This window comes from Nannospalax galili, unplaced genomic scaffold (genome assembly GCF_000622305.1).
Source record: "Nannospalax galili isolate Female #2095 unplaced genomic scaffold, S.galili_v1.0 scaffold779, whole genome shotgun sequence".
NCBI classification, from domain to species: Eukaryota; Metazoa; Chordata; class Mammalia; order Rodentia; family Spalacidae; genus Nannospalax; species Nannospalax galili.
The window spans coordinates 1,613,314-1,637,582 of NW_008345224.1; the positions used below are offsets into that span (position 1 = coordinate 1,613,314).

General features: G+C 46.3%; 1 protein-coding gene across 6 annotated transcripts in view; it reads left to right on the forward strand.

Annotated features, from left to right (window-relative positions):
* Positions 1–24,269, forward strand: part of Ccdc93 (coiled-coil domain containing 93) — a 90,213-nt gene that overhangs the window by 58,249 nt on the left and 7,695 nt on the right. For 4 of the 6 annotated variants that reach the window (XR_003850827.1, XR_003850828.1, XM_029567495.1 and 1 more), the window contains exons 17-24: positions 1,706–1,759; positions 3,503–3,565; positions 5,957–6,065; positions 7,301–7,383; positions 8,906–8,943; positions 12,419–12,503; positions 15,039–15,152; positions 15,750–15,846. Coding sequence is in view for 4 of the 6 variants with exons in the window: in XM_029567495.1 (XP_029423355.1) it covers positions 1,706–1,759; positions 3,503–3,565; positions 5,957–6,065; positions 7,301–7,383; positions 8,906–8,943; positions 12,419–12,503; positions 15,039–15,152; positions 15,750–15,803 (600 nt within the window). In the remaining 2 variants the exon portion in view is untranslated. Of the gene's footprint in view, positions 1–1,705; positions 1,760–3,502; positions 3,566–5,956; positions 6,066–7,300; positions 7,384–8,905; positions 8,944–11,603; positions 11,758–12,418; positions 12,504–15,038; positions 15,153–15,749; positions 21,820–24,269 lie in introns of those variants that run through there. The other 2 variants (XM_008841411.3, XM_029567496.1) reach the window with 2 other exon arrangements.

Consider the following 24,269-nt stretch of genomic DNA (forward strand, 5'->3'; position numbering starts at 1 on the left):
GACAAAAGTGTAGGGCCTTCTCTCCGTCCCCCTGTCCACTGCTTACTTTCTGGTCTCCTGCCCGGGGTTTTTTGCACTTCCCCGGGGGGGGGGGGGGGGGGGACGACAGAAAGAAGCTTCTGTTTTCTTCACATAGGCAGGGCGCTCACAGGCTAGAGGAATGATTCCACCCAAGTCCAGCTTGGTGAACCAGTGAGTCTACTGGAGTTAGTTACAGGGGCGTGGGCAGGTGACAGGCAGCTACATAGTAGGAAGTCATGGCTGACTTACAAGTAGCTATGCCACTGAAGAGTCCCACTTAATTAGTAGTTTACCTCTTACATGATCTTAGGGAGGGGAAGATGCTTATGAACCTTTCTCTGCCCTGTGTGATGGGCTGTTTACCAGGCTTAATCTTGTGAGGGTCTTGTGCCTGTCCTCATGGCTACTCTGTTGAGATGGCAATAGCCTGGAGGAAACAGCTGTGCTGCTGGCACCAACCATTAATCATGTACCAAGAGGGACTGCTGGGTTACTTGACTCGGGCCTGTTGATGTGCATTTCTTAGAGCTGAGGAGATGGTTTGGTGGGTAAGAGGGCCTACTGCACAAACATGAGGGCCTGTGTTTGAATCCCTAGCACCTGTGTAAGAAGCCAAGCATGGCTAACATGTGCCTGTAACCCCTGTGCCGTGGGGGTGGAGACAGAAGGATCACTGGGGCTTGCTGACTGCCAGCCTAGCTCCATTCGGTGAGACACCCTGTCTCAAGGGCATACAGCAGAGACTGATGGAGGAAGGACACTGGATGTCTTCCTCTGGCCTGCACACATGTGCTCATGCATACACACACACACACACACACACACACACACACACACACATACACATACACATACACACAGTGCGTTTCTCAACCTTCTCCTATGATTTTTCTTAGCCCCATTTGATGCCGTCCCTTCCTTCTGGAGAAAAGGTGGCAGGGTATGGAAGGAGAGCCCTGAGCACAAAATTCTGGCCTTTCTTCCCTAAGAAATATCTGAGTTCTGTTTCCCACTTAGGCCTTCTAAAAAATTTCTTCACTTTATGGAACTGGAGAGGTGGCTCAGGGATTAAGAGCAGTAGCTTCTCTTGCAAAAGACCTGGGTTTGGTTCTGGCACCCACGTGGCAGCTAACAACCTTCTGTAATTATAGTTCCAGGGGTTCTGATACCCTCTTCTGACTTCCGTAGGCGTTGCACAGCATGGGTACACTTACACACATGTAGGCAAAGCACTCATACACATAAAAATAAGACTCCCACAAACTATCCTCTGACCTCTACATACACACCCTCGTGCACATACATACTATAAATAAACAGATAAATGTAATGAGAAATGTCTAAATAAATGAGGTGAGAACGATAGAGGAAGACACCAACATCAGACTCTGACCTCTACACACACATGGGTACAAAAGCCTCTCAAGTGCTGGGATTACAGCTGTGCATGTTACACCACAAACATACTCAGCATTACTACACCTGAGCTTGTTGGGATGCTACTGACAAGTATTGAAGGACAGCTTAATACCTGGGCTTCACCGACAGCTCACTCTTCAGCACTCCAGGGTACATTCAGGTCTGGGGTTCTCCTCATTTCCCCTTCCCCCACACCTAGACTCTCAGGTTCTACCCTCTTCCCTTAACTGGGGAAAGGTACTGACTGTGTTTTCGTCCTTTTCAGACTCTCTCCAATGGAGAGCCACACGGTGCCCTGACCTCTGCCATGACTCACAACGTAAGTACCTACTCATCCTTGAGACTGGTGTTCTCAGAGGATGCATCAGCCTCCTTCCTAGTCTCCCAGCACAGCTTCCTGTGCCTGCTTTAGAGCAGCTGCCTCCTTTTCTGCTGACCTTCTGGGGGCTTGGTACTGCTTTAGACCTCTCACTGAAGATAGAAGAGGCCTGTGTTGGCCACATGACAGATGCTGGAGAAATGGCTCAGTGCTTGCAGCCTGTGTGTATGTGTGTGTGCATGTTCACACATGTACATGCTGCTCTAGTTTATCCTGTTGCTATGGCAAATACCAAAAGCAAAAGCAACTTCGGGGAGGAAAGGGCTAATTTCAGCTTCCAGGTCACAGTCCATCTCTGAGGAAAGGTCGGGTCGGGAACTAAGCAGGAGCTTGAAGCAGAAACATGGAGGATCATGTGAACTTGAAGGCTCACTCATAGGCCAATTTAGCTAGCTTTCTTGAACAGCCCAGGACCACCTGCAGGCAAAATGGTGCTGCCCACAGTGGGCTGTGCCCTCCCCCATCAATTAACAATCGGGACGGTTGTGCTCCCTGCTCCCTCCACACATACTTAGACCCACAGGCCAGTCTCATCTAGGCAGTTCCATAATTGAGACTCCCTTCTCAGGTGACTCTAGGTTGTGTCAAGTCAATGGTCAAAGCTAACTAGGACACATGCCCCTTCCAAAACTTTCTCTTGAGGCAACAAACTATATGGCCGTATAGTTTAGTTCTCCGTGGAGCCACACCTTCTCTCCTCTGCATCAGCTCTGCCCAAAAGAACATTCTATAATGATGAAAATGTTTACATCCATATCATCCAACATCTGGGAACCTGGCTATTGAAAAGAAAGACTGAACTTTTTCTTATTTTAGTTGATGTAAGTTTAAATAGCCATATATGGTTAGTAGCTGTTTTGGATACTATAGGTCCAGGCAAAAAGGTAGACAGAAAACCAGTGTCATCTGCAAATTCAGAGATAAGAAGAAAGAATCTTTAAGCAGTGAGTCATCTCTCAGTGTAGGTTTTTCTGGTGTATGGAGTTATAAGAGCATGTAGATTTAGAGGCACTCACTCAACACTGGATTAGCGAACAGCAAGATGACTCAGCAAGTAAAGTGCTTCCCTTGCAAGCCTGATGACCTAAGTCAATTCCCAGAACCCCCATAAAGGTGGAAAGAGAAAACCAGTTCCATAAAGTTGTCCTTTGACCGTCACTTGTGCCATGATACATGTACACCCACCCACACATGCACTAGTATAGTAGTAAATATTTGGGTTTTTAAAAATTTATATAAATATCTTGTATAAATATTATTTTGTATACATATTTAATAAGTAAATTTTATTTATTTTTGTCTTTTTGAGACAGGGTCTCCCTGTAGCCCCAGCTGTCCTGGAACTCACTATGTAGACCAGGCTGGCCTTGAACTCACAGAGATCCACCTGCCTTTGCCTCCCAAGTGCTGGGATTAAAGGTTTGCGCCACTATTTTATATAAATATTTATTTATACATCCTGGGATTGTATTTAACCAGGATCCTGATGAAGAAGAGGTGTTACGAAACAGTGTGGAAAGGTCTCAAGAGTGTGAAGTGGGTCTTACTAGACTAAACTTGGCCACTGGAGAGAAGGAACTTGAGGGCTTAGGCCAAGAGAATGTGGTGAGACATACTGAACATCCAGAGACTCGATCAGAGAATGAAAATTTTCCATTTCCAGATAATTGTTCTTGTTTTTAGGAAGACCTGGATAGACAATATAATATGGAGAAAGAGAAACTCTACAAGATCCGTTTACTACAGGTGAGTGAAAACAACAGTGAACAGTGCAGATAATTAGTATGAATGTCCTATGACTGAACTGAATGTCTCAGTGTATAGGAGACAGAGAGACCAGGGAGTAAGGCTGCTGCTCAGCTGCCCCTTTGTATCCAGAGTCACGTCATGACTTAAGGTGTTGCTAACATCATCACCAATTTTGTGTTATTCTTAGCATTGCTCATTGGAATTGAACTTCACCTCAGCTGGGTATTATTAGCCTTACGTTCTGTATGGGAAAAAATGGACTTAAGGGGCTGGAGAGATGGCTCAGTGGTTAGGAACACATACTGCTTCTGCAGAGGACCTGAGTTCAGTTCCCACACCCATGTTGGGTGACTCACAACTACCTGTAACCCAGGCTCCAGGGGATCTGATGCCCTCTTCTGGCCTCCATGGGCACCTGAACTCACATGTGTGCGCGCACACACACACACACACGCCACACATGCACGCACGCACACAAAAGTGGAAAAATACCATTGTGAGCAATGACTGAGGCCAGATCCAGCTGTGAGAAGGGTTTGAGTGGAGGTCTTGTGTCTACCCTGTATAGATAACAGCTTGTGAATGTGTGGGCAAGACAAAGGACAAACCCTACAGAGCATGTGAAGCAAGAACAGCCTTAAAAAGGAATGAACCCACTCAGATGAGACTGAGCTCTCGGCAGAGGGCAGGAGTCAAGGGCTGCTCACAGAGGCTGAGAGCTCAGTGGAGAGCTTGGGAAGTGTAGCAGGGATGGGGGAGCTGGAAGCTGAGGCTTGCCCATTAGATAGGTTCTGAGAAAACCTGCAGTGACTTTGGTGTTGTGAGTGAATTCCTGGGGAGATAAGACACGCATATGTCTGCTCACCACATAAGGTGAACACAACAACAGACCGAAGTAACAATTACTCCAAAGTTGACTTGGTGAACCAGTGAGTTTTTATTGAGGTTACTTACAGGAGTACTCATAAGTAGTTACTTACAGAAGCAGGAATGACTCAAGCCCACCCCAGCATGGGTGACAACTCAGGAAAGCTGAAACCCTGGATCTGTCTGCATGATTTGCAGGCAGCTTGACAGGTTGGAGAGTATCTTCAAGGCAGCTTAGCTGGTCATTCTCTCTCCCCAGCAGTTATTGACTGTTTCATAATCTTTGTGAGGAGCACTGGTGACTCTCGTAAAGTTTACATTTCCTAGTCATGTGTAGTTTATTTCCTGAGTCTATTGAGCCTACAGGCAGACTTCCCTACATTCAAACTTCTTCCTAGAGGGAGAGTTTCAATTAGGAGCAAGTTTCCATACAGCATTTGGCAAGAACTATTTGCTGGGCTAGTGGAGAGTGCCCAGGAGCTGTGGGTTAGAGGATTGGGTGCCCAGAGAAACCTGGAATCACTGTGCATGCAACGGGGTACTGTGAATAAAAAGCAAGAGGCTGGTGGCTGATGAGTGGTAAGGTTCAAGAAAAGATTTTTTTTTTAAGTGAAGGTGCTGATGAGGAGTCAGTGGTTAGGGAAAACAAATGCGAAATTAAAAGATGGAATAGGGCTCATCATGTAAAGGTTCTTGCAGCCAAGCCTGATGACCTAAGTTCAATTCTCTACCCCCCCAACACACACACAGGTTGTCATCTGACTTCCATATGTGTGCCCCCACACACACATAAAATAAGTAATTAAATATTTATAAAAGCCACAAACATGGAATGATTGTACCTTCAGATTCCTGTGAGGAAAAATAGAAGCAGAACGTGGCTGGAGGAAGAAGTACATGCTTCTCTCTGGCCAGAACTGCAAGGACTGTACTTGGGGTTTGGTTGCAAGAGTTGGTGGTGGGTGTCCTACCTGGAAGCTGTGTTTCTTTGAGAGGTCCACCCCTGCTGCTAAGCGAGAAGCAGGCCAAAGAACTGGGAAGACTGGGAGACAGGAAGAACACAGCTCTGAAGGCAGCCCACCAATCCCAAGACCCAGACATATGGGAACTAAGCAGCTTGCTCCCAGGACACGGTCCACCATACCACAGCCCACCCCACTGTGTCCATGTCCAGCCAGTTGGACAGTCTTCCCAGCCCATGGAAAGGGTCTGAAGAGTGAGCTATGGGCTTCCAGGCAGGCCAAGGAATTTGGAATGTGGTTTGGGGTGGCGACAGGGTAGCATAACCCTTATGTGAGACACTCCTTTTGCTGCCTGCCCCCAAATCTGTGACCTCATGCCTCCTATGGTTCAGGTCACAGCAGCTTCCCCACATGTTGCAAGGTAGGAAAGCCAGCTCACATCTCATATGGGGAATCAAGCCGGTGACTGATATGTGCCTCATTGAGGGGCCTGTGACTAGCACAGCATGGGGGGAAAGGACTTTAACCAAATGGTGTTCTCCCCCTCCCTTTGCATTAGGCTCGAAGAAATCGAGAAATAGCTATTTTGCATCGCAAGATTGATGAAGTTCCCAGCCGAGCTGAGCTGATACAGTATCAGAAGCGGTTCATTGAACTCTACCGTCAGAGTAGGTGCATTGACCAAACAGACGGGGGTCGGGGGGCTGTGATGGGCTCTGTCTGCTCTAGCATGGTGCAGCATTTTCCAGACCACGGTCCACAAATGCCCCCAAGAAGGGTTTGTCTTCATCACCAGGCCTGCCAGAGAGCCTTGGGTGCTGTGCTGTGGTGCCCTGACTGCCTCTCTACAAATGCCTTCTGTTCGGTTTGTTTCTCCATTGCTGTGACAAAATACTCTGACCAATACCAACTTGGGGAGGAAAGGGTTTATTTCAGGTCACAGTTCATCAGGAGCCCCAGGTAGGAACTCAGGGCAGGAGCTGGAGCACAGGCCATGGAGGAGTGTTGCTTACTGGCTTGCTCCCCTGGCCCCTGTGCAGCCTGTTTCTTATACAACACAAGCCCACCTGCCAAAGCGTGGCACCACCCACAGCGGGCTGGGCCCTCCAACATCACTCAACAATCAAGAAGATGCCCCACAGACATGGCCACAGGCCAGCCCAATGGAGGAAATTCCCCAGTTGAGGCTTCCTCAACCCAGGTCTGTCAAGTTTACACTAAAGCTATCCAGCACAGCTTCTTTGAGCCCCCTGTAGTGGTCAACCACGTAGCTGTCACCCAAGTCCTGAACCCCTTTCCAGCTTCTTGGGAAATATTGCCCCAACATCTCAAGATAGTGTTTGCTCATTCCTCTCAAGAGACTCACTGGTGTGGCCTTTGCTTTACAGCATTGTATTCACCCATCATCCAAAGCCAGTGTTCCCTCAGTCTGCCCTGTAATTGCATCATGTCTGGCTCGAAACAGCGCTCGGGCTGGGGAGATGGCTCAGTTGATCAGGTGCTTGTCATGCCAGCATGAGGACCTGAGTTCTAGCTCCAGAGCTATGGGGAAAAACATAAACCGGATGTGGTGATCCACCTGTAATCCCAGCACTGAGGAGGAGGAGACAGGAGGAGCCCTGGTGTTTGTTGGCCAGCCAAACTAGCCAAGTCAGCAAACTCTAGGTTTAATAAGAGACCCTGTCTCAAAAAATAGGGTGGCAAGCAATTGAGAAAGTCCCCAAATATCAACCTGTGGCCCCCACATGTACATATACACGTGTACATGCACAGACAAAGGTTTCCATGATCATTAAATGTATGTGACCCTGGCAGCCCTGAGTCCTGGTGCATGCCTCATGAAGGGAAGGGCACTTCGATCCACACAGTCCCTGATAATCTGCTAATGTCTTTACTTTTTCAGTTTCAGCAGTGCACAAAGAAACCAAGCAGTTCTTCACTTTATATAACACCCTGGACGACAAAAAGGTTTATCTGGAAAAAGAGGTAAGAGCTTGTATGGAAAGAAGATGACTTAGATGGGCTGTGGACAGTATGGTTGGTTCCAGTGAGTTCAAATGGTTGGCACTGGGTTGGAGGTGTTCAGTTCCAGTAGACACAGTGCCTGTCATGCCAAGCACTGGGATTCCTCACCACAAGCAGGAGCTTCCCTGGGAGCTCATTGTCCGAGGTGAAGGTCAGCTGGTAGACAGCTGTTCTGTGGTACCCTGTGAGCAATGCCATCATGAGCAGCTGGGGAGATGGCTCAGTCAGGAAAGTGCTTGCCTTCCAAACATAAATTCCTGAGTTCAACCTCCAGAACCCACATTTTTAAAAACCTAGGCATGGCCATGTACTTGTAATCCCAGCACTGGGGAGACAGAGACATGTGGATCCCTGGGGGCTCACTGGCCAGCCAGCATAACCTACTTACTGGTGGCTCCAGGCCAGTAAGAGACTCTGTCCCAAAAAACAAGGTGAATGGCATCCTGAGGAAGGACAGCTGAGCTTGTCTTCTGTCCTCCACATGTATACACACATATGTGAGTATCTGCACACACACAAACACACAAAACACCCTCTTTTTTTAAATTTATTTTTATTTTACATGCGTGACTTTTGTCTGCATGTGTAAATGTGCCCATGTGTGCAGTACCCACAGAGGCCAGAAAAGGCCGTCGCATCTCCTGGAACTGGAGTTAGGGATGGTTGTTAGCTGCCACCTGGGTGCTGGGAGTTGAACTTGAGTCCTCGGAAAGAGCAGCCAGTGCTCTTACCCACTGAGCCATCTATCCTGCCCCCAAACACCCTCTTTTTACAGTATTTAGGATAAGAATATAATTTCCACATTGCATACTGTGAACTGGGAATGCAGGCCTGGTAACTGCTTCACCATGAGCAGGCAGGTTAACAGGGCACAGCCAGGGGACATGGGGTTCTAGACTCTAGACACAGCCCTTCCTGGAACTGTCACCAGCCAGGTGGAGGACAGTAGGGCCTGAGGCTCTTTCCATGAGGACAGGTCTGTGAAAGATGTGTTTCCTCAGAATATCTCAGAACCACTTAGCATCTGGCCATGTTGGTAAGCAGGTTCTGGGGGAAAGAAGGGATGGACAGTGTGCTCTCGGTCTCCACCCCACTGACCTATCCTGGGCTGAGATAGTCTTGAAAGTAGAGTGGTTTGGGGAAAGATTGAAATGAGCTAACGTGGCAGTTTGTCCAAAGAGCCCTGGTATTATCATCCTTCTCCTGGCATTGGGGCCCTTTGAAGAGCCCTCTTTCCACATTCTTATGATAAGGTGTTGTAGGAAAGGAGTTGTAGATGAGATGGATTTTTCTAAGGAAGAGTACACAAGTAAGACCATGCCCTTTATTTTCTTCTTTCTTGTGTTACTTTAATCTAGAGGACAAGGTATACATTTCTTTCAGAAGCATTATCCACACACCAGGCAAACTTTTGATGACTGAGGTAGTGTTCAGGGTTTTTCAGCCTTTTATTTACACATGGTTCTCTTTTTCACTTCCCCAGATTAGCTTGCTTAACTCAATTCATGAGAACTTCTCACAGTAAGTACTACCTGTCCTCTCTGAGGATGCCCCTGGTATGCCACACTTTGTGCTCAGGCCTCCTTGTCTTCTTAGCCTGGTGGGACTGAGACAGGTTCAGGAAAGGCTGGGTACTGGGTCATGACTCTTGTACTTCCCCTACTTCTGATAAGGGCAGCTATGGCCCAGTCTGCTTCCCTTGAACTTCCACACAGTTACTGAGATGTGGGTAACATGCTTGCACCTGAGTTCAGCCCCCAAATCCACATGAAAAAACTGATCATGGTGGCACTCACAGACAGGTGGTTCCCTAGACCTTACTGATCAGCCAACATTAGCCTGCTATTGGTGAGCTCCAGGCTAGTGAGAAACCCTGTCTCAAAACACAGTGTAGGTAGAGCTGAGGAACAATACCTGAGGATGTCCTCTGGCCTCTACACACATACAAATTCACAAATTATGATGATATTAAAGTAATTTTTTTAAATGCTAAGGAAAAGCTTGGGAAAAAGTTACCTTTGAAATAATTTGGGTTTTGCCTGACAATTGGAATCTGAATATTATTAGTATTTTCTTGGTAAAATCAGATTAACACTGTTCCTGAACACAGAAGAGAAGCTTCTAGATAATGAAATCTGTGTAACATTTTAAAGACTTTTTAAATCTTGTAGATTTTTTTTCTTTTTAAGTTAACGTGTATCTTCTAAACTATACTGTTCTAATGTGAATTTTTGTTTCTTAAAAAATTGGATAGTAAGGACTGGAGAGATGGCTTTGTGGTTAAGAGCACTGGCTGGTCTTGCAGACAACCCAGGTTCAATTCCCAGCACCCACATCACGGCTAACAACCATTCATAACTCCAGTTCCAGGGGATCTGACACCCTCTTCTGACCTCTCTGGGCATCGCATGCCAGGTGTGCACTTACACACATGCAGGCAATACACTCATACTCATAAATTTTTTTAAAAAGTTGGATAGTGGTGTGGAAATGTAACTCAGTTGGTAGGGTGCTTGCCTGACATGCATGAAGCCCTGGGTTCAGTCCCCAGCACTGCATAAACTTGGTGCAGTGGTGTATACCTGTAATCCCTGTTTGAGAGGTGGAGATAGAGGATCAGAGGCTAAGGTTATTCTTGGCTACATAGTGACTTTGAAGCCATCCTGGTCTACATGAGACCCTTTTTCGAAAATGAAAAGGGGAGTGTGGGACTACAGAGTTGCCTCAGTGGTTAAATGCACTTGCTTCTCTTCCAGAGGACCCAAGTTCAGTTCCCAGAACTTGTATCAGGCAGTTTATAACTGCCTGTAACTCCAGCTCCAGGTGGTTCAATTTCTTCTAGCTCTGCCATCACCCACATACATGTGGCATACATACAGAGAGACATGTACACACACAAAAATAAAATTTTTTTTTACTTATTTTTTGTCATGTGTATGAGTGTTTTGCCTACATGTATTTAAATGCATCATGTGTGTGGAATGCCTGCAGAGGCCAAAAGAGGGCATCAGATCCCCTGGAACTGGAGTTGCAGGTGGTTGTTAGCTGCCATGTAGTTGCTGGGAACCCAACCCAGGTCCTCTGCAAGAGCAGCCAGTTCTCTTACCCTCTGAGCCATATCTCCAGCTCCATAAAAAATAAATCTTTTTTAAAAAAAAAGTGGATAGCAAGACCAACTGTACCCTGCTCTCAAGCATGCCCAAAGTGGGCTCTCCCACCCATCTTCCCAGTAGCTCAGGACTTGTTCCCAGAATAGCAGGTTTCCTTTCTCCAGCAAAAACTCTGCTGGCCTCTGGCAGATGACCAGGAACATTCTAAAACTGAGCTCTTCATGAATCACAGGCTCAAAGACTTTATGCATCTTTTCTAATTTAAAAACAATAAAGCTGGGCTGGAGAGATGGCTCAGTGGTACAAGAACACTGGCTGCTCTTGCAGAGGATCTGAGTTGGGTTCCCAGCACCCACATGACAGCCAACAGCCATTCATAACTACAGTTCCAGAAAATCCTATGCCCTCTTCTCACCTCTGTGAGCATTGAATGCATGTGGTGCACATACATACATTCAGGCAAAACACTCATACTCATAAAATGAAAGTAAATAAATCAGAAAATTTAAATGAAAAAAAAATTGTAACAGTAGGGCTAAGGTACTTGTCATCAAGCCTGATGACCTGACTTTAGTCCCCAGGACCCACTTTCTGTAATCTGTCCTCTGACCTCCACATGTGTGCCATAGCATGCAGGTGCCCACATACATACATACATACATACATACATATAGTAAATTTTAAAAATGTAAAAGAACTTTGAAAAATAAAACCATCAGCTGTAACTCTCTGGCAGGATGCCAGTCTGGTCACTCCTTGTGGTCCTGTAGCTTTTCTAAGACTGGAGCATCATCTTCCTAATAACCAAGAGCCTGCAGCACAGGGTCTATGAAGGCTTCTGCTCCATTAGCCCAGGCCTTGGAATAATCCCCAGTCCTTCTGTGTGCACTGGTGCTCTGACCCTATTGGTACCCTTACCTCTGCAGAAGTGGAGATGGGGAGGAAGATACACCAGGCACCAGGAACTCTGCATTTCCCACCTGCTGCCTCAGCCACAGGACTAGCTTCCCAGATGAGTTGGGGACACTCAGAATCCATCCTCTAATTGTGACCATGTCTCTCCATCCTCAGGTTCTTAAAAACCAAACTGAATCCATTTCTCAAGCAGGGCATGCCATAATTCAAGGCAACTGATGTTTTTGATAAGTTTTTGTTTGTTTTTATTATGTGTATGAGTGTTTTGCTTACAAGTATGTAAGTGCACCATGTGAGTGCAGTGCCCATGGAGGCCAAAAGAGGGTGTCAGATCCCCTGGTACTGGAGTTGTGGATAGTTGTTAGCTGCCATGTGAGTGCTAGGAACCGAACCCAGGTCTTCTGTAGGAGCAGCCAGTGTTCTTAACCACTGAGCCATCTCTCCAGCCCTTGTTTCTGTTATTTTTAATCACATTTTATTTTATGTTAAGAAAATACAAATTAGTTAAGGAAGTTGGGAGGAAGCAGATCCCACTCTGCTCAATCTTGGAAAGCTGCCTGGTTTGTGTATGCTGCTGTGGAAGGGAAGGGAAGGGAAGGGAAGGTATGCCTTGTCAGTGCAGATTAACATATGAAAGAAGAAAGAAAGCAGGATTTTCTTACTTTCATAGTTTTCCTCAGAATCTATCTTCATCTTTGCAAAGAAAACCATTCTTCCTATAGCCCCTCACCACAGGAATGTAGGGAGAATGGGAAATAAAAGAATAATGTTTGGTTATTAGATCAGAGGTCTGGAATCCTAACTGCCTGGGATTCCAGGTGGCCCCATGGGTCCACGTGCCTGGAAAAGGCCTCGTTCCCTGTTGGGGCACAGTCAAAGTGTGAGACTGACTTGTGTGTGTGTGTGTGTGTGTGTGTGTGTCCTTTTCGACAGTCCTGCGTTGCTCCTACCTCTGCTGATTTCTCTTTCAGAGCCATGGCTTCCCCTGGTTCCCGGGACCAGTTTTTAAGGCAGATGGAACAGATCGTTGAAGGCATTAAACAAAGTAGGATGAAGGTCAGCTGGCCTCTTTTGTAGTTCCGCCCATCCCAAGGTGGCAGGGAAGGTGGGAGTGCGTTCTCCATCCTGACCTGTCCTGCACACTGCTCCCAGACACTGAGCACCTGTGTCCAGGCACTGTGCTCATCCTCCCAAGACTCTTGAGTGCTGCTTGCCACTTAACACCTGAGGAGATCGCCTTTCCACAGCAGCCTCTCTTGCCCAGGCACCTCTTCCTGGGTCTCTGTCTCCTGACATCTAGACACATTCATTCCTTCTGAGTCTTAAGATCTTGAGAGCATTTTCAAGAACCATCCATAAATATGACAAATAAAGCTGGAGCGATAGCTCTGTCAGTAAAGTGTTTGCCTTGCAAGTATGGGGACCAGAGTTCAATCTCCACAACCCAAGTAAAAGATAGCTGGGAATGGTGGTGTGTGCTTGTAATCCAGTGCTGGGGAGGCAGGGACAGGAGGATCCTCGGAGCTCACTGGCCTGCCAGCCTAGCCTACTTGGTGAGTCCCAGGCCAGTGAGAGATCCTGTTGATATGAGAATATCAGGGTATCTGAAAATGATGGAGCCTTTCTGGGTCTGGAGAGGTGGGGTCCCAGAAAACTCAATAGGAACCAGTGTGTTCAGGCTCTTGTCTTGTAAATTCAAAGGATGATATTCATGGACCACTGTGGGTAAGTTTTAGAGAGTTTATTATAAATTCATAGGTGAGAGCTTGAGAGAGAAAAGGAGGGAGAGTGGGAGGGAGGGACCCCTGTATAGCAGGAGGGGTCCCACATGTGGTTATTGGTGTACAGCTAGTCTTACTGAGCAACTAGTCCCAGGGTGTTTTGAAGGACTGAGCAGAAAAGGGGGTGAGTTATGAGGAAAGGGATGAGCTAGTCAGTCCAGCCAGCCCAACCAGGTGTCCAGGTGCCTGCTCTCAGTTTCACTCACATAATCACCTACAGCCTCTAGGCAGAGGGACAAAGCTAACCAAGAAACCAGAAGCAGAACTCCCTCTGGCATTTCTGGGCTCCAGCAAGGAGTCTCAGAACTGCTGCTTTGGGATCCTTGTCCCACCTGACCAGTTTCTGTCTACTGTTCTCACCTCTGTCTCAGAACCTAAGGTGAGAGATGATAGCTGAGTTTGTTCTCTGGCCTACATGCGCACACACACTCCATCACAACCTCATGCAGCCAGCACCTACCTGTCCTGCTTCCTTAACTCTGTGCCTTCACTTCCCACTTGGCAGCTCTGCATTTAGCTTCAGAGAATGAAGCACGGCACCTCCTGCCCTGGCTCTGCTGGGGTGCCCTCCTCAGAAAGCCCCCTGATCTTCACAGTACTTGTGCCTCACCATCTTCTGCCCCAGGCCGCTTTCGTCAGAGCACTGATGCTACTGGGAACTTCAGTATACATCTGTTTGTTGAGTGCTTGGTTGATTTGGTACCAGTCTCCAGGATGTGCTCTGTGAGAATGGGGACTTTATTTGCATGTTGCTATTTTAGGCACTGTAGGTATTCCATTAAAATTTATTAAGTGAATAAATGACCAGAGTTCGATACCTGGGACCTGTAGGAAAAAAAAAAAAAAAAAAAAATTATGCATGCCTGTAACCTAGCACTTTGGAGGTAGAAACTAGAAAATCTCTGGGGTTTCATGGCTCAGCAGCCTAGCCTATTTAGCTATCTATTTAGAGTTTCAGGCCAGTGAGAAATCCTGTCTCAAAAACAAAAAACAGAAACAAGGTGGTACCAGCTCAGTTGTAAAGTGGTAAAGGTACTTGCCACCAAGCCTGACAACCTGAGTACCTGAGTTCAATCCCCAGGACCCACATGGTAGGAAAGAACTGATTCCCACAAAGTTGTCTCCTGACCCCCAGTTGCACATCATGGCATGCTTTTTGACTATCTTAGAAAAATCTCTTTGAATCAACATCTAGTCTCTATATGAGATCAAAATCCTGAGAGCAACCTTTGTTGTTCCTCAGTAGAAGGATGGGTAAGTCAGCAGTGATTTGGGCATGGTGATAGTGTGATATAAATGGCTATACCGTCAACCAGGTGTGATAAATGGCAAGGCGATATGCAGCTTTATTTTACAACCAATTATATCCATCAGGGCTTCTCATCCACAACACAGCTGGCATTTTGGACCAGACAGTTCGCCATGGGGCCATCCTGCACCTTGTAGGATACTCTGTCCAGTGACACCAGTAGCTCTCCTTCCCAGCAGTTTTGACACTCAAAAACACTTGGAGATAAATGTCCTGGAGACAAAGTAGTCCCCAGTTGAGCATCATTACAGTGTTTATTGTGGAACTGTTTGTAGTGACAGAAATATGTGACATTTGTCTAATGTTCGATCACAGTTGAATTACTGAATAAATTACAGAGCCTCCAGGTAATATCACACAGGGAAATAAGCCAACCTAGGAACTTATGCTTGGAAGGGAATTCCTGAAGAAACCCATGCAAATGTTAGTCATGGCTGCCTGTTGCTGTTACTATCAGAATGCATTTTCATCGTCCACCATTTGTCAAAATGTTTTCAACAGATGGAAAAGAAGAAACAAGAGAACAAGATGAGAAGAGACCAGTTGAATGATCAGTACTTGGAGCTGCTGGAAAAACAGAGGCTCTACTTCAAGACTGTGAAAGAGTTCAAAGAGGTAAGAGGGAGCAGGCAGGACAGATGGGGGGCAAAATAAAATTTTTGTTCACCTCAAGATGAGCCTTTAAAGACCAGAGCAGGGGCTGGGGATTTGGCTGAGTCATTAAAGCATGAGGTCTTGAGTTCAATCCCCACAATCCATAAAAAAAATCAGGTGTGGTAACACATGTTGGTAACCCCAGTGCTGGGGAAGTGGAGACAGGCAGGTCCCTGGGGCCCACTGGCCAGTCAGCCTAGTCTACTTGACAAGTTTCAGGCCAATAAGAGACCCTATGTCAAAAAACAAGATGGATCGGTGGATAAAGGCACTTCACTTAGTATGATTCCCGGGCCCCCCAAGTTACCCTCTGACTTCACACATACACACACACTAAAGTCTTCAGAAGGTGGAGGCAGGAAGATCAGAAACTCAGGATCATCCTTGGTTTGAGAACAGCCTGGGCTGTATATGAGACTCTGTTTCAAAAAAAATAAAAAATAAAACCAAAAATGCAATTACCAAGAGACTGTGGCAAAAGCCAGCACATCAGCCAGGCCCCACATGGGTACCAATGACTAACATTTAGCTGCTTCTCTCTGCACTTTGCTTTTCCAGGAGGGCCGTAAGAATGAGCTGCTGCTGTCCAAGGTCAGAGCCAAGGCCTCCTGAACATCCGTCTCCATTTCTGTGTGTCGTTGATATTTTTTTAACGGTATGTATAGACTACACAATCCTGAAATGGATCTGAAGGCGACAGTGGAGAAATGCAGGCAGATTCATTTCACCTCTCTGGATGGATGTTTTCTTTGTCCTGTTTGTTCCATTTTATCTCTCCTGGCTGTGGCTGATGGACTCAGACAGAGTAAACACCATGGCTTTGATGTCGCCCAGCATCTGATGAAGAAACATGGCCAGTGATTGTTCACTCTGCCTATTCAACTTTTATTTCTCCAGTAACATTGCATTTATGAAGGTACCAGAATTTGTATGGGCCCGGCGAATAAAATGGAATATTATGTTCAGCAAGTATTAATTGAGCAACTGCTGAGAAATAAGCACTGAGGGAGATTCAGGGGAGCATAGAACATCATTCCTGCCCCTCTGGCATCTAACAAGGGCCCAGGGAAGCAGGTACAGTCCATTTGATCCTAAAGCTTGGCCCCTGAAATGTTTTTGAGTAAGCAGAAGGCTGTTGAGTAAAGGACTGGCCTATGGGCTTGTGACGCGTTGGGCCACGCAGCTGCCATTGTGCCTCTGCTCTGGCTTCTCATAGTGGATAGGGCTTGCAGGTTTGGCTGACATACAGTGCAATTAGACCACAGGTGTAAGGGAGGCTGGAGCCTGTGAACCATTTATCTGTTGTTGGGTAGATGTATGGAAAGACTGATCTAAAGCAACTATGTTTGGTTTTGGAAATGGAAACCTTTATCTGGAGGCCTATTTCTCAGGAGTTCCCTTTGGTATGGCTGTAGGTGTGTCCAGCCCACAAGTCAGGAAAAGGCAGCTAGGAATGTGGCTCAGTGTCGCTCCATTAATCCTGCATACTGCTCAAGTTCATTTCACTGAAACATTGCCAATAGGCCTCCTGGTGAGGACACTCGGGTAAGAATTAAGCCTTTCCATATCCCATTATTATTCAAGGCTCCCACAACATGTGGAAGGGCATATTAAGCATACCCTGTGTTCCAACACTGCAGAGGTCAGGGTCTGAGTGAGGATGGAGATATGCACTCTGTTCAGAGCAGGCAGGGGAATCTGAGCAGGCGCTGAACACAGAGGAGGGGAGGGCAGGAAGACCCCACTTGGGTTAGATCTGAAGAGGGATATTAGGATGCTGCTTTAGGTGAGGTGGGGTTGGCAGAGTATGGTACATACATATTGAGAAAGGGGACTTGAGAGATCAGGCTGGGAAAATGGCTGGGGCCAGACTGGGAGGCCCTTCAGTAGTGCTAGGGGCATTATCCTCTGGAAATGATGAGTTCAAAGCAATCACAGGTCTCCCACATCTAGCTGTCAGGAGCCTGGCAAATAGGTCTCGGTCAGCAAAGCCCAGGGTGATGTTTGCATGCCATTCTGCATAAACTGCATACACATGGTCCCACCAGTGGGTTGGGACCATTAAACATAAAAGCTTAACCATGCCAGGCAAGTGGGGCACTGGGCACAGTCACAGACAAACTGTTCATTTTTAGTTTCCTAATGTATTTGATTAAGAGGGGTGATGTATATAGACTTAGAGAAAAAAGAGGTACTTGGTGTGTGGCTTAGTTGGGAGAATGCTTACCTAACATGCATGAAGCCCTGGTTTCCAGCCCCAGAACCGTGTACGCTAAGCATGGTATGGAAAGTTTGAAATCCCAGCTCTCAGGAGGGAGGTGGAGGCAGGAAGATCAGGAATTCAAGGTTAGCTATATAGCAAGTTCTAGGCCAACCTGGGCTACACGACTCTAGCCCCCAGCCCCCAAAAGAAAAGCTGATGCAGGCTTAATAGCACCTTCAGTTTCTGAACCAGCACTAGCGGGGCTGATGAACTGGTAGGGACAGTAGTACCTAAAGCACCTTCTGGACTCTATGTGTGTGCCTCCTCCTCCACTGGGCCCTGTATGATCATGGGGCATTGTGGAAACAAATACTTATAAAAGAATGAGAATGATAATAAAGTGGCACTTTGAAGGCAGGAGACATCCCTTTGGCTATGTTAGAAATTATTTCAAATTCAGAGGAGCATCTGTCTATGATCTCTTGGGAAGAAGCTCATACACCCACCCTGTGGCTGACAGAACTCAAACTGTTAGGAGATGACTTCAGTGTTTGACCACAGGTGTAGGAAGGCAGACAGGAGCAAGAGAGGTTCTGGTTTACAAAGAGTCTTTATGAGGTTTACAAGAGTCTTATCTATGACTGATCTAAAGCAACCACAATTGGTTCTGGAAATGGAAATTTTATCTAGAGTCGTGTTTCTAGGAATTCCCCTTAGTCTGATTGTAAGCATGGTCAACCATATGCTGCCTGTGGCCAAGGATAGCTATGAATGTGGCCCAACACAAAATTGTAAAGTCACTTAAAACTTTGAGAATTTCCTGTGATTTTTTTTTTTTTTTTTTTTTTTTTTAATCTCAGTTGCACTGCTCTAGAGTATGAACTTTGTAGATGACAATGTCATGTTGCATTGACTGGACAGTTGGTAGAGAGAGTGGTGGATACTTTGTCCCATTTTTTAATCTTCAATGACTAATACAGATGATGAATAATTTGTGTTACTTGGTCTACAGTACTGGGTATGAACTTCCCTCCTGTAGAGCAGGACAAGACCCAAACAGAATACAGTTGGTTCCTCCCATAACAGTCATGCCACTGTTGCACCAGTGGTCACACCTTGCCTGGCAAGTTGGTATTATAGCCAGCAAGGTCCACAGCTGGGTAAGACTACTGATGACTTTTCTCCCCCAGCTGTCTTCATAGCAGCTTCTGCTACTATGAAAACCAGCCAGCAGGGAGGATGCTTCTAGCTCAGTTCTGACATGATTTCTCTGGGTCCTATAACCAAAGGGTGTGGTATCTTCAGCAATAACATCTTACTCTCTAGTTTGTTGGGTACCCATGAGCAATAGCCTGTATTGTTTTCAAGGCCTCTGAGTAGTCTGTACTACTTGAACACACTTTGAATTAGGCTACAGAAGCCAGCCTTGAGAAGTTCATGTTTGCTTCTGACAGCCTAAAGCAGAGACGGCAATTTTGTGGGTAATTCCAACATGTCGTAGACTGTGCAGTCAGGCCTTATTATCAGGTAAGAAGATTCTCCGAGGCCCCTAGTCATTTCAGAAGCTACTTGAGGACTGGGGAAGGGGTGGGGGTGGGGTCTCCCAGGGCAGTGTCTTCTGTGCCTGGACATAGTATAGCAGTATGCGCTGAGCCCACAGGCTTTTTCAAGAATTGTAAGGCAGTGGGAAAATATCCTTGACTTTTTAATGTGCCCTTTAAGAGAAACCAGACTCAGAGCAGTGAGCTTATTACCAGGCCTAACTCCCAGTGCCATGCATTCTTAGAACCAGCATATGGATCAGAGGCTGCCTCCTTCCCATGTGCATCTTACCAAGGATGCTCCAGTTGAAACCAGGCTCAGAGCAGCTATGCACAGAACGAGACTGAGATGAGCGTGAAGGTTCTGGAAGATGCTGTAGTATTCTGTTGTCCTATGTTTGGTGCTGGTGTGCAGCTGGAGTTGACCAGTACCACAGGGAGGTACAGAGTGCTGAAGAATAGCTGCCAAGCTGCATCTGAAGAGGCGGAGTTCAGGTTTGTCAGCATACACTCCTGTTAGTCTGATCTTCTGGCTAAATGTGAGGTTAGCTTGTAGCCCGTAGTTGGAGGACAGGGAGGAACCCAAAGGCAGGAACACTGGTGCATGGCAGAGGACTTTCCCTCTCCAGGCTGTTCCTGGAGACCTCCTGAAACATTGAGCAAAGTCTAGGATAGGCCTTTAGGCAGCCCTCTTACTACCTCACAAAGGGCCATTCCCATGGACTGTCACCTTGACAGGCCCTGGTCACATCCATCCTGAGGAAAGTAGATCTACCTGAAAGGACACATGGGATGCTCAGCTGTGCCTCATTCCTGCTGCCTCTCCATGGTCCTATCTTGTCTACTCTGCTGGTGATGGATAGTTAGTTTAAAGGAAAGAGCATCTTAGCAATAACTTCTTAACAGTGGCTTTAGCTAAGCCTGAGTCCCTTGTGAAATTCTTCAGGTAGCTGAATTGAAACATACTTTGAGGAAGTAATCTCAGAAGTGTTCCATGATGTGTTCATGACTGAGACAAAAGAGTGCACTGTGCAGAGCAGTGCAACCAAGAGCCTAGTAGCAGGGTGTCACTCTCTGTGCCTGTAGCTCAGCGTGGCCCTGAAGTGCCTTGCACGATGCGTCTCAAAATCCCCATGTTCTCCCTTGGTCTTTCACACTGAGTGTACCTTTCTACACGTGATGGTAGGCTGAAATGATGCGTGAACAGTAATGGAGGACAGGGGAGGTGGCTCAGTCAGTAAAGAGCTTTCCTTGCAAGCATTAGGACCTGAGTTCTATTGCCAGCACCCATGTGAAAAGCCAGGCATGGTGGTATACTGTTGTAATCTCAGCGCTAAGGAAGTGGAGACAGGTGGATCCCTGAGGCCTGCTGACCAGCCAGCTTAGCTAAATGGGTGAACCTCAGGTTCAGTTGAGAGACCTTGTCTCACAAAATAAGATGGAGAGGAACATGCCAGATATACTCATACACATGTGTACATGTACCACTATCCCCACATATCAACACACACAAAAATACTGCATATCTTCCCTCTTCAGAATAGATGTGTTGCATAGGATTGTGAGAGAGGCATTAGTATCTCATCTGCAGTGCATTTGATTCCATGGGAAATTACTTATTCTGTGTCTTCATTAGCCTGTGTCAGTTTCCCACATGGGCCAAGCTCACACCCTCCATGGATATTTCCCTCCTGTGCCCTGTGCCTAGAGCTCTGTCTTCTTCAAGGCTTTGGCAGTGGCTTTCCGTGACCACCTGGCACATGTGCAGTTCCCTTTCACATTGGCCTCCTGATCATATCACAGTCTACCCACTACAGCCCTACTGTCAGTCCTGATGATACACATCACTGTTGGGTGTCCCTTAGTCCTTTGTGAGGCCTGTGCCTACCCTCTCTGGAATGCATAGGGCAGCAAGGACTGTGCCCACATCACTGTGGTTCCCCTAAACAATCAGGGCATTCTGCTTGGTTAAATGGGCTCCAGTTGGCTCTGCATCCCTGTAGTAGCAAAATTTAGATTTAATGTAATCTATGCTGTTTGAAACATGTTGACAACCCGATATCTCAACAGTAATTAGAAGAGCTCTCTAGGTATGTCTTTATTATTCTCTAACCTTAAAGGTTGAGGTTGAAAAAAAAAATGTCAGGAGTTTTCAAACTTTTCAGCGGCACGGATGTCAGATAAGATTGTGAGTGTGTTCTCTCCTCAAATGCTTGATGAATCTGAAGGCCACTTAAGGGGTAGAAGACTCTCAGCCATATGAATCCCAGAAGCGGGGTGGTGCTGTACGGCTGTGGGGAGCAGTGCCGCTCATACAGCGATGGTAGATTATGAACCCCACAGCCTCCATGGAGGACAGTTGGACAGTGTGCATTACAAGTGTGGCGTTTAACCATCCGATCATCATCCCAACCAGCAGTGCACATCTAGGAATTCTTCCTGTGTACAAAGATTTTTATTAAGGCATTGTTTATAATAAAAAAGCAGCTGTCATTAATGTAGGATGGCAGTGAAAAGATCATGGCCAGTGTCCACAGTGGTGTATTTGCAGACAGCTAAAGTGGCATATCTGCTGTGTGTATGTTGCCAGAGAATGGTCACAAGATCATAAAGACGCATGGTTAAGTGGGGGAAGAAAAACATGTATGAAATACTAGTGTTTGGAACAGAGAAAATTGTTTGTGTATGTGTGTGCATATATTCATGTATGCCTATGACACATCTGCTTGCCTGTGCCTAGAATGTCTCTGAGAAGTTACAGCAACCTGGCAGCCTTGCTTCCTCTGGGAGGGGGATGGGAATGACTTTTCACTGTATACCTTTTGTACTCTTTGGAATTTTGTACCATGTACATGCATTATCTATAAAAAATAGTTTTTTGAAATTTGTGTTTTGTTTTCAAAAAATCATGGAAGAATATTCTGCATCCATAAATCTGTTTTCTTTTTTCCTTTTTGTGGGGGACAGGCATAATGTGGAGTCAAGGTCTCTTGTATCCCAGACTGGCCTCAAACTGTTTACTGAGGATGACCTTGAACATGTGAACCTCTGCCTCTACATCCCCAGTGGTAGGATTACAGGTGTGTGTCATCATGCCCACTTTATGCAGTACTGCCATGGAACCCAGAGCTTCATGCATGCTAGGCAAGCACTTTACCAAATGAGCTCCATCCCCAGCCCAGTAGGTATGTTATGTGAATAAGGCAGACAAGAACCTACCTTCCAGTGACAGAGCCATGAAGAAATACACAATGTCTCTGTAAGTTATCTATTGCTTCAACTTGTTCACTAAAGCCAGAATTAACCAGGAGTGTCTAATTCAGTGGTGGCTGCAATGTTGTGAGAAATTGGGGAAGGCCTCCACCACTGATCAGGGAGGGAGTCAATGGAGATGTAGGTGAGAATTCCAGGCAGAGTGAACAGCAGGCAAAAAGACCCTGACATAGGCACATGCCTAGCTGAATTTGGGTAACTCTAGGGAGACCTGTATGGGAAGCCATTGAAGGTTTTAAAAAGGGAAACAACTTTAATGGGACTCTGGAGACTGTTGATCACAGACTGCAGGGAGGTGAGGGCAGATGGACAAAGTCCAGTTAAGAGATCACTGCAATAGTCCTGATGAACATGTAACTGAGATAAAAGTTCCTCAAGATTTAACCTCTGTGTGTGTGTGTGTATGAGAAAGAGACAGACAGAAACAGGGTCTCATGTAGCCCAGGCTTGAACTTCCTATATAGCTAAAGATGACCTTGAACTCCTGATTCTCCTGCCTCTACCTCCTGAATGCTCAGATTAGAAGTTTGTGCTGCCACACCCTGCTTATGTGGTGCAGTGACTGAACCCAGGCCCTTGTGCATGTTAGGCAGGTACTCTAACTGAGCTCTATCTCCAGCCTTTATATTAGACTTAGATATTTGTTGTCCCTGTTTACCTTAACTGTGTGTGTGTGTGTGTGTGTGTGTGTATGTGTATGCCTGTGTCTGTACAGGAGCACACTTGCCATAGAATGCATAGAAGTCAAAGGTCATTTGTGGGTGCTGGTCCTAGCCTTCTATCTTGTTTGGAGCAAGGTTTCTTAGACACCAAGCTAGCTGGCCCATGAACTTCCCATGAATCCTGTCTGCCTCCCATTTTGCCGTAAGAGCTCTGGGATTACAAACATGGTGCTGCATCCAGCTTTGTGTGGGCTCTGGGGATTTGAACACATGTCCTCACACTTAAGCAGCAAGCACATTACCCACTGAGTCAACTGAGTCATTTCCCCAGCTCTGTTGTCCTTAACTTGGAACATGCAGAGCTGAGACATTTTACATTCTCTGTTCCTTCACTTCAGGCTTTTACTTGCCTGTGGGCTGTTAGCAAACTTGGACTGAGTTTTGAAGCTGTGTGGTTTGCTTACTCTCTCCCCCCTCTTCTTGAGAGCATTCCTTGCTACCCCAGGGAGGGTTGGGAGGGCAGACTGAGAGTGGTGAAACCCTACATAAGCCAGAGGCATCCAGGCGAGGTAATCGAGGTCCTGTTACCACCAGGTTTTTGTAGCTGCACAGCTGAAGATGACTCTCAGTGCCTCAACCAAAAGTATTTATAACACAGAGACTTGCTTAGTGTTGATTTTGACTCCTACAAAAGCTTCGTTCCCCCCCCCCAGTGTACGTACCATAAATAGAGGGAGCCAAAAAAGAACACCTCAGTATTTTTATCACACAAATGTCAGTATGCAGAAGTAGTGGGATGTGTCTCATGGCTGCTCCTCTAGAAGAGCTCTCACCTGGACTGCTAACTATCCACACACTGGAACCATGTGCTGAGCTTTAAGGAGTCCTCTCTAGGTCACCCCCAAGGAATGGCTATTTCAGTGGTCTGAAGAGTAACATAAGGGGCTGGAGAGAGCTATTCCAGAGCACCCAAGTTTCCTTCCTAGCACCCATACTGGGCAACTCAGCTACCTGTAAGTCCAGTTCCAGGGGATCCGACGCCCTCCTCTGGCCTCCCTGGGCACATACATATAAGTAAAAATAAAAATAAATCTCACGGGGTGTGATGGCACACACCTTTAATCCCAGCACTCAGAAGCAGAGGCAGGTGGATTTCTGATCTATATAGTGCCTGATCTATATAGTGCACTCCAGGCCGGCTGGGGCTACAGGGAGACCCTGTCTTTTTAAAAATGTTAAAGAGTAACATGAGTATCCAGGAGTATCTCATATTGACTAAGAACAGAAAAGCATCGTAACACTGCAATACTCAATCACCAGATCTCTTTTTGAGAATCTGATGCAGTAGGTGTGAATTATGAAATACTTTATTTCAATTTTTAAATTACATGTATTTATG